General features: G+C 33.8%; 1 protein-coding gene across 1 annotated transcript; it reads left to right on the top strand.

The window, feature by feature from the left end:
• The first annotated feature begins 1,028 nt into the window (after positions 1 to 1,028).
• Positions 1,029 to 2,385, top strand: LOC145934383 (uncharacterized). The gene is made up of 5 exons (XM_083034750.1): positions 1,029 to 1,160; positions 1,405 to 1,611; positions 1,681 to 1,851; positions 1,925 to 2,028; positions 2,268 to 2,385. Exons 1-4 carry the CDS (start codon positions 1,049 to 1,051, stop codon positions 1,975 to 1,977), a joined length of 543 nt encoding a protein of 180 aa, XP_082890876.1. The 5' UTR covers positions 1,029 to 1,048; the 3' UTR covers positions 1,978 to 2,028; positions 2,268 to 2,385.
• Positions 2,386 to 11,187: the final 8,802 nt, after the last annotated feature.

The raw sequence follows: 11,187 nt of genomic DNA, 5'->3' as shown, positions 1-11,187 counted from the left end.
TGGGCGTATACACACACACACACATACACACACACACTATGCGCCAAATCCAACCAGCAACCTCGTGGTGCGTGTCGGGTAATACTAATGCTGGCGGTAAATAAAAAAAATGTATGGGTAACTTTCATATGTAATAACTCCGCGAAAAAAAATCGTACGAACTTTGCTTTTTTTTTAAATTTGTAGTAAAAAGTCCACATTTTACGATAGTTATGATAAGATTTGCGAAAATAATTTATTTCACCCCGTGGAGTGCGTCAAAGTACGCAATTTTTTAGAGACAAAACACGTCCTAACTTTTGAAGCAGTAGCGTACGGGGGAGGAGGATAAATTAAAAATCTGACGAATGGTTTTTAAAATAGAGACTTCAAGCTTGACAGTGAAAAAAAAATTTTTCAAATCCGATCATTTTTAGCGGAGTTATGCTTATTTGAAATTATGCGAAATTTTGACTTAAAATACATATGCGTTAATTTTGTTCACGAGTGTATTATCAGAGACCACTTGGGTCTGGAAAGTGTCAAGGTACAATTTCATGCTGACGCTCGACGCTGGATTCGAGCGTCAAATCTGGTCATGTGATAGATTTTTGAATTCCCGCGTCGAGTGATAAAAGCTAAACTGTGTTTAGCTTTGACGTTCGACACTCTTCAGTCAATCCGGTGGTTAGGCTATATTTCGTGTCCCATTATTATTAAAAATTACCACAAAATTATATTGATTATTTTGAATATCTATTATAGTAGAGAGCAAGATGGATTCCCAACAGGTAAATATCAATTAAAATTATATTGGTATTAATGTAACCTCCAAATATGCTTTTCATTACAGAAAAAAATAGAATAATTGATGATACATTTTTTTTTACATATTTAGCAAATTCGTATTGTGTATATTTGTGGTTTGTGCGAGGAAATTTGCGAGAAGATTCAAGGTCATTCCTGTCTAGAGGGTTACAACAAGTTTTACATTGACGAGAATCACTACTTTTACCCCATGCTAGGTATGTAATGTATAATTGTTTTTATTTTAAAGTTAATTAGGCAAATGAATTTTACAGATGACAGAAAAAGTATTGTCAGGCGGAGTATGATGTCAGGCAACATAGAGGCAATTGTTATGGATAACCTAAATAAGGAGAATTTAAATCCGGATATCCGTAAGTAAATAACATGTCACGAATTTAAGAATATTATAATTTTACTAAAACTTTTGGCTGTCTGCTTGTCTGGCAACGCATGTGAATAAACGTCCGTTTTTCGTTCGGCAAAATCCTCTAAATTGAGTCTATATTTACGTTAAAGCCGGACATTAATATATAGTTATTCGTGTGGTTGCCGCACAACCAGACACTTTGAAAATTTTTTTAGAATGACAAATCCTTGTAATTCGTCATTTTGCAGCTGAACCGGTCAGATTCTCCAGAAAATCGACTGGAGTACCCATCGCAAAAACTGCCCGAAACAAAAAACTGACCGATCTAGACATGGAACTTCTCATCCTGGAAGTGCAGAAACGGACTCCTTTATGGGATTTCTCATTACCATTGGACCAAAGAAATCGAGAGACTGTACGGCGTCTCTGGGATGAAGTCTCCGCAGAACTGAATGGTGAGGAATAATATGTCTCTTCACATAAGTGATTTGAGCCTCGTCTTGAATTGTAATTTACCGTTATAGGCAAACTAAATGCAGCAGATGCTAAAAAAAATTTAAAAGCTTGCGAGACACATTCCGAAAACTTGTTCAAGCTGAGCAGCATGCCAGCGGTTCCGCAAGAATTGACATTAAGGAGAAGTGGAAATTCTACGACGCGATGGAATTTCTGCGCGATTCTTGCCTGTTACGACCGTAATACTTCTTTCTTTAAATCTTATTAGTGTTGGTTTTATAATTATTATTATTATTACAATTTCCTTTGTAGAACCCACACAAATGCGAGTCAGGATTTGCAAGAAGAAGAAGCTGATTATATAACTATACCAAATGATGGCGACAGAGATGTTGACATTAGCAGCACAGCATCAAGTATGGGAAATTCATAGATATTCCAATATAAAAATCGTGCAAATTAGAAACTTGCACGTTGCATCGTCATTATTTTATTGTTTTATCGATTTTCTTAAGGTCAACTTACCAATATTCTTCTATTTCCTTCTTTTTCTTAGAGTGTAAACAGATTAATAATAATAATAATAATAATAACAATAATAATAACAATAGTGATGATGATAATGATAACAATGGCAATGACGATTATGTTACAGCTTCAGCAGACTCACGCAATAGAAGATCTCGCAGAAACACAGTCACAGATGAAGAATCTGTAAGTCGTTTTAAATGTCGTTTTACCAGCACCCTCTACATCGGATGAAATTGACGCTATGTTGCATACAGCAGGACTCCAATTACGTCGAATACCGTACGCGAGACGGATGGAAACACTTTTGGACATCGTAAAAATGGTTCACATTCGACTGATGAATGAGGAAACGCAATAAGACAAATATCGAGGAAACACAATAAAAATATTATGTTTTCGTTTAATATAGTTTATACATTACATATAAAAATATAATATATGGGCGAGTTTTTTAATTCATCGATTGATCAATCGCATTATGCGCAAATGCAACTTTGCTCTATAAAAGCTCTATAAAAATCAATCGATGAATTAAAAAACTCGCCCATATATAAAAAATAGTTTAATACATTAATATGACATTATAATTTATATATATTATAGGTTGTTGTAAGTATATATTTTATATGTAAAACATGCAAGTACTATATTGAAGCGTGCAATAATATTGCCAAATTCAGTTGTGATTTTTATTTAGTAATCCTCTACCTATAATAAAACTGCAACGGGTACTTTATTTGTATTTTTCGAATTTTTGCGAAATTTCTTTACAGAATGTTTACATAACCGAACAGAAAGCGTATTAAAAATAAAGTTAGAAAAAATTTCACGCGCATGTAAATTAATCCTACTTAAAATGTACTAAGCTATTCCATCATCACTCAAATTAAAGGGATTGTTTTAGTTACGATTATATTGCCAGGGAACAGCTCCTTCTCCAGTGAAAAAATCACAAAATTCTTCCCTAATGGTTATGGCAGATCGGCTACTGTTATGGTTACCGTAAACAATAACATCTTGGAGTGCCGAATACCCTACTTCTTGTCTCCAAGATGCAGGAGTTAAACCGTTAGGATCATATTGATCAACCATATTTGGTGGAATATACTCATTTGTATCGTCACGCTTCCGAAGCCAATTATGGAGACATATGATGGCCTTAATCATGTTAATTGTGTTATCAACAGTAGCATCGATGGGTCTTCTCAGAATTATCCACTGGCTGACCAATATTTCGAAGGAATTTTCAATAGTTCTTCGAGCACGGCTGAGACGATAGTTAAAAATGCTCCGATCTTGGCTGACCTCCTCTTCCAGGATACGGCCGAAGTAAATAATCACTAAGTTGAAATGCTTCGTCGCCGACAAGAACATACGGCAAAGGCATTCCATCGACCGTCAGCCGTTTTGGTTTCGGTACATTCATTTGTCTCTTATTGAATTTTTGGCCCATTATCGAATCCCTCAAAATTCCGCCATCACTGCGACGGCCATAGGCTCCTATTTCGACTAATGTGAATATGTAATTGGCATCACAGGTTCCCAACAATACAATGCTGTGAGCATTTTTATAGTTGAAATATGCGGAGCCAGCATTGTCAGGACACTACAAAAAATATTATTATTCATCGATGCAATTTATCATTCATTAAACTCTTTAATATTTCTACATACCTTAATTAATATATGTTTTCCATCAATAGCACCTATACAATGCTTGAACTGCCATTGGTTTTCAAATTCTCGAGCAATGTTCAACCAGTCTGTTGTTTTCAATGGAAATGGCAGTACTTCCTTGTTGAGACAATTCCAAAGAGCTTCGCATGTTTCCCCAATAATGTTACTTGCTGTAGTAAACCCAACAAGATACTGGTAGGCAGTCGAAGTCATGCAGTCACCTGTTGCCAAGTATCTTCATATAATTCATTAGTTTTAACGATGTAGACAATCAAAAATAATGAATTAAAATTGCTATAAGAAACTAACCTCAATGTCATAGCCAATCGTGCTGCAGCAGGTATAGGATTTCTTGTTATACTCTCCTTAGAAATAAGAGGCCCAACCAAACTAAGCAGTTCCTCGAATTGACTTGTTGACATACGTAAATACTTTTTGAACATGTCTTCGTCCAAAGAAAGTGTAGGAAATATGGCTTCGTAAAAGCCATAAATCTGTCGCAGTTGAAATAATGGACGAACCCAAAAACTTTTCTTTTTATAAGGACTCTTTTTCTTCTTTCTCATTATTTCATTAATGATAAGAGCTGCCGCAACTCTTTTTAGCCTCAATTTCTTTTTGTTTTCTCTGTCAATAATTCTCTGGCACTCAGCAATCCACGCCTCATATTTGTATGCACTAAACATTGCGCGTGTTGTCACTTACTGCACTCAAAATATCTCACTTGAAAGTAATTTTTTATTACAGAATATTATAGACTCCGCAAACGCTCAAACAAGCATGGACCATGGACGCTGGCTGTTTGACGCTATTGCCTCCTCCACAGATAGAACGTCAAATGTAGTCACGTGACCAGATTTGACGCTCGAATCCAGCGTCGAGCGTCAGCATGAAATTGTACCTTCACGTGTTCTTCTTAATGCAGCATTTGCTACACGTTTAGCAAACTTGGGATCTGTATAAAAATAAGATTCATATAGACACATATATACCCATACGGCACAAAAATATTGCAGCAACATTGCAGAAATATTTCTTTGCAAGATTGCAAGATTACAGCAATGTTGCAAAATGTTGCTGCAACATTACTGCAATATTGTAGCAACAGTAAAATGTCCGCTTTCAGCAACATTGTATTGCAACCTTGCAGGAATATTTCTTTGCAAGATTGCAGCAATATTGCAATACAATGTTGCTGAAAGCGGACATTTTACTGTTGCTACAATATTGCAGTAATGTTGCAGCAACATTTTGCAACATTGCTGCAATCTTGTAAAGAAATATTCCTGCAATGTTGCTGCAATATTTTTGTGCCGTATATTATATTTTACATGCAGTATAAAAAGAGGATATTTCAGAAAAAATAACAATAATTATATATTTATATTTATATATATATATATGTTACATGAAATCAAATGATATGCAACATATAAATAATTTATTCTTATTAATAAAAATAAATTATAATTGTAATAAAAAAAACAGAAATTACATAAAAATTTTATATACGAATTTTATATACGTTTTAATATATAACGCGTTATATATTCATATATAATATACACATATGCACATGTGCACAACATATATGAGGGGTGTATGATAAGTACCCGTGTTAGGGAAGAAAACGCATTTAAAAAAATTTTTTTTTATTTATTTTTCAACACAGTCTCCTTTTAGTTCAATACATTTAGTCCACCGATATTCCAACTTTTTTAAGCCATTCAAAAAATATGATTTTTCGAACTCCGCAAAATAGGCTTCTGTTTCCGCGATAACTTCTTCGTTTGACGTGAACTGCTTTCCGCCAAGCCATTTTTTCATGTTTGGAAACAAAAAAAGTCACAGGGGGCCAAATCGGGGGAATATGGTGGATGAGGTAGCAATTCATAGCGTAATTCGACCAGTTTTGCTGTAGCGATTGCGGACGAGTGAGCTGGTGCGTTGTCGTGGTGAAAGAGCACTTTCTTCTTCGCCAAATGGGGCCGTTTTCTTCTCAATTCAGCGTCGAATCGGCCCAATAAATCAGCATAGTACTGCCCCGTAATTGTCCTTCCCTTCTCCAAATAGTCGGTGAAGATGATGCCTCGCGAATCCCAAAAAACGGTGGCCATGACCTTTCCGGCCGATGGAACCGTTTTTGCCTTCTTTGGAGCAGGTTCGCCGGGTGAAGTCCACTGTTTAGACTGTTCTTTCGATTCTGGCGTGATGGATCCATGTTTCGTCAATAGTTATGAAACGCCGCAGAAACTCTTTCGGATTGCGCTTAAACATGTCCAAACAGTACTCTGAAGTTGTCATGCGGTTCCGTTTTTGTTCCACTGTGAGCAAACGCGGCACCCATCTCGCCGATAGCTTTCTCATGCCCAATTTTTCGTGTAAGATATTTTGTACGCGTTCAATTGAGATGCCTACAATGTCAGCAATCTCTCTGATCTTCACTCGGCGGTCTGTTAACACGATATCATGGATTTTGTTGACCATATCCACCACAATCGGACGGCCTGGGCGCTCTTCATCAAAAACGGATGTTCGGCCTCGCTTGAATTCATTAAACCAATATCTGATGGTAGTCATCGAAGGTGCATGATCCTTATAAACGGCATGCAACTGCATTTTGATTTCCTCACACGTCTTCCCATCCAAAAAAAGGAATCGAATCACTGACCGATATTGCTCTTTTTCCATGATTGCAAACAAATACAAACTTGCCCAATTTCAACAGCTTTAAAACAAAATCTATTCGATAAATATGTCTGAAATTTTGACAGGCGACAGTTGAAAGAAATTAAACAATAGTATACAGATTTTGAGTCAGTGGCGCTATCAGTCGTTAAACACGGGTACTTATCATACACCCCTCGTATATAATCATTTTTTTATAAACCTAATGAAAACAAAAATTCACTTAAATTGCATTAAAGTATATAATATCTTAAATGCATGTAAGAACCAAAAATACATATGCGAAAATTGTTTGAGACTTCCCGCGATCGCGACAATCACCGCGACGAAGGGATGAGCGATCGATAATCCGATCGATGGCGACATCCTTAGGCGCCTAACGCAAATGATGTAACCGCACCTAATTCCGCTTTCGCCCACGTAGCGCAATACATACGCCGAGCGCGTGGCGTTACGTAATTGGGTCGCGAACCGAATTCCGCCGCTGATAGGCGATAAAAAGGAACTAGCCGACCAGATGTTTCCGGAAAAGAAGCCTACCGGCAGATTACGCTCAGATTTCGCCCTGTTAACACGGTTTCGACAAGTGAACGAATTACGCATTCAAACAGCTCTAATCTTTCGATCCTTTCGAGAGTATCGATCTCGCGATACAATCTCTGCAATACGTGGTGATCATCAACGTAGTGCTTTCGAACAGTCAGTAGTGGCGATCAACGAAACTATTGATCGAACTCATGAATGTGCGAGTTAACAATTACATTCCTTGTGTCCATTAACGGAAAATAAAACTACCGGTGATACCGGAACATTGGAGAATAAATCAGTGGTGCTGACTTCTCGTCTTATCCATATCTCTCTCTGACTTGCGATAACCAAAAGAGCCGATCAGACTCGGATCGTCCGAGTCCCGTTCGAGTCGGAGAAAAGTTGCAAGCAGAGCTTCTCAAACAAAAATGTAATAAGCATTTTTATATGAATACATTATGTACGTAATTAATAATCGAAATTCAATTATAGTTTTAAATAATAAACAAAAATAAAGGTATACATATAAAAATATGAAAATAATAAAAAATATAAGATATTTAAAAATCAAAAAGACAAAAAGGCTCGTATAATGCAACGCAATAAATAATAATAATGGAATATAGTGAAAGGCCAACTAACGAGCAAATAAATAGATATAATATAATATAATAAATTCATTTAATCATGCTCTTAAAATTAATAACATGTAAATTCTTAACATGTAGACGTTTCGACTTACTTAGTCTTCCTCAGTACAAATTCTAACTTAAACAAACGCTTAAATAATATAATAATTAAAGTATATCGAACGACCATAACGAGCGAAATATCATCAATATTTTAACATCGGTGTATTTTCTAAGAGGCACAGCAAGAATAACATTTCCCATCTTATCATTATGGAACGCTTTTGTTAGTAATGAGAGATTTTAAACCCATTCTTCGTTTGAAGGCGAGAAAGGATTTGTCCAAATTTTGTCAGTTTGAATGTATTTGTCAATCAATATAAATGCGAGTTCCATAGTAACAGACCGGTTTGTATCTTTGTATTAAACTGTAACTAAACATTATCAATTGTGTAAAATTATAGGACAATGTTAAATAAATTAACTTACAATGCGTCCTGATAATAAAATTCTGTTTTTAGCTTCTTATCTATAGCGTGTCTCTAACTTGACTGTGGGTAACAATTATATATTCAGATAATAAGTCATCGTGTAAACAAGACAAGAAATCATAAATTTGCTAATTCATCTAAGATGTCAAAATAAACATTATCAAGTAGTTCTGTGTCCTTGTTTAAATTAATACCGTTTTTCTGCTCTTTTATGTGTATCATTTTTGAAATGAGTCGTTTATGGTAGTTATTTTCAAAGTCTAAGATTTCTATATTGTTCCAGTCAAATGTATGTTTTTTATTTAAGATGTGTTCACTAATTACAGAATGTCTTGACGAGTCTAACTTAACATTCTTGATGTGTTCCTTGAGTTTAGTATGTAACTGTCTCTTTGTCTGTCCCACATATGACGCATTGCAATCGTTGCAATTAATTTTATAAATCACGTTGGAATTGCAGGAGTGTTTGTTTTTGTCCTTCTGTACCCTAACAAATCTGTTCAATTTATTCAAACATCTGTATCCCACAGTCACTTCTGATTTTTTAATCGCTGACGCAACTCGCTCTGATATCGCATTTATATAGGGAATGATAAAAAATGTGTTGTCTCTCTTTTCATTATTTATTCGCTGTTTTTCGGAATTTGTGTTCTTTATATTTAATTTATTGGAAATAAGACTTTTGATCCTGCGGTTGATTACTTTAAAAATAAGATCTAGAGAGTAACCGTTGTCCAGCAATATGTTGATGATAAATTCCAAATTCTTTTGATGAAAAGTGGGGTGAGACAGTAATATCGCTCTATCTACCAAGCTATATATGGTTCCAATTTTATGACAAATTGGGTGATTTGAGAGGTATGATAAAAATCTCCCCGAAAAATTTTTTTGTGGAACCAATTTAAGTGTAATATATTGTCTATTACTATTAAGTTAAGATCTAAGAAGCTAATGCAACGATCAACCTCATATTCAACCGTGAATTTCAATCTTTCATGATAGTTGTTAAAATTATTCACAATATCTTCTATTTTTTCTGCATGAGTTGCTAGTATTATATCATCTACATAACGATGGTAGAAAATTAAAGTCGTATCTAAATTATTTAAAATGGATTCCTCCAGATCTTATAGATAAGATATTTAACTGTCTTAAATTCTATATATCTTTAATATATTCTATTAACTGTCTTCTATGTGATATTACTATATGAATATAATAAAATTTTGGTATTATTCTTTGGTAATGTTGTTTTCTTCTGATGGTTTTTATTTTTCTTCCTGAATATGTCTAAAACATTAATAGAAAACTTAAAATTATAATTTGATTTCAAAACATATCAAATAATTATATTATATTCTAATTTAAGATATTTTACATTTTTTTGGCAAAGTGTAATAAGTAAATTATAACTAAAGTTTAAAAATTTCATAAAAAAAATATTTAGATAATATTCAAAATTTTCTCAGTATATTAAACAGAAAAAATAACATCTTGTTCAAGCTTAGTTGTCGATAGACTGATTAAATATAAACTAATTTAATATTAAATCAAATAATCTGATTAATAAACGTTCCTAACAAAGAAAATGTACATACTTCTTTTCATCTCTTTGAACTCTTACAGTAGCTTGAGAAAGCGATTTAGATGTGTATTCTGCAATATCATTGTCTGTCAGTTCATTATATTTTACACGAACAGCTTTTGTAATGCACATACACAAGTATTTTTTAATATAAATTGTAAATATTTTCTGATAAATATATGTATGTTTTAGACAAATCTTAAAGAAAGGAGGAGGGTCAATAAGGGCGTTTTTGTGCCCCCTCTGGATTTTCATAAAACAATTTTTTTTGTCTTGTATGATCATTAGGAATGTCAAAAATAATCATTAGGTGAGAAAAAAATTCGATCCATAAAGCCAAAATTAATTATTAGTTTAGGTGTACCACTATGGTATCTAAGCCCTTTTTATGACTAATAAGTAAACTAATGAAATATTTTCGGTCATTATAATGCTTTGCCATAATATTTATGTCATTTTAAACAATAACATGCATTGCCTTAAAATGAAGGTGAATATAGCTCATGGTAAACATCATGCGTGAAGTTGTCGCATGAGTCGAATGCAGCAACTTCACGCACGACATAATTCGTTGTCTTTTATCCATATTATTGTTAACCTCTACCAGGATCTTATATTATTACTTTGTTTAATCAATATTTCAATAATTGAAGTTCAATTGTAATCATGTCAAAAAGAATAAGTGATTCAAGTGATCTGAGTTCTAAAAAGTTAAAAGTCTCGATTAAAAATAATAAAATAAAAAGATAAAAAAATTAAAACCTCTACAATAATCACAACTTTGACGCGGTGTAGAGGCTTCAGTCTGTAGACAACTAATAGTGATCATTTATTTGTTATGAACACCCCATGTCAGGAGTAATCAAAAATTTTTTCACTATGAATTGTATTCACCTTCATCTTGAGGCAATGCATATTGTAATCTAAAATGACATAAATATTATGGCAAAGCAGTATAATGACCGAAAATATTTCATTAGTTTACTTATTAGTCATAAAAAGGGCTTAGATACCATAGTGGTACCTAAACTAATGATTAATTTTGGCTATATGGATCGAATTTTTTTCTCACCTAATGATTATTTTTGACATTCCTAATGATCATACAAGACAAAAAAAATTGTTTTATGAAAATCCAGAGGGGGCACAAAAACGCCCTTATTGACCCTCCTCCTTTCTAAATGGACTACACATGAACCAAAAGCAAGTTAATCATCTAAGATTATATTAAAAAGAACTTACGTATGATCATTTTAGAAAGATTTAAATCTTTAAAGCTACGCTTATTTTTTTTCCTGTCCAGCTGAAATTTTGGGCTAAAGTATCTGTCATTACTTTATTCATAATATTTCGTATCATGGCATGTGCATCAACTCCATTAACAAGTTTAAAAACATTAAGCTAAAAAAATAAACAATGTTAAAAATAATATTGAATACAGATTTT

Source organism: Prenolepis imparis, unplaced genomic scaffold (assembly GCF_030444845.1).
Source record: "Prenolepis imparis isolate NDT839.2.m4 unplaced genomic scaffold, iyPreImpa1.0 SCAF_3, whole genome shotgun sequence".
Lineage (NCBI taxonomy): Eukaryota > Metazoa > Arthropoda > Insecta > Hymenoptera > Formicidae > Prenolepis > Prenolepis imparis.
Note: the sequence above shows the minus strand (reverse complement) of the source record. Positions and strands in the feature narration are given on the sequence as shown.

Excerpts from the sequence above, each read along its gene's own strand:
- LOC145934383 (XM_083034750.1), top strand. The coding sequence starts at position 1,049 with ATGAATTTTACAGATGACAGAAAAAGTATTGTCAGGCGGAGTATGATG. Across the intron at positions 1,612-1,680 it reads AGTCTCCGCAGAACTGAATG|GCAAACTAAATGCAGCAGAT; the intron begins GTGAGGAATAAT and ends TTACCGTTATAG. Across the intron at positions 1,852-1,924 it reads GATTCTTGCCTGTTACGACC|AACCCACACAAATGCGAGTC; the intron begins GTAATACTTCTT and ends TTTCCTTTGTAG.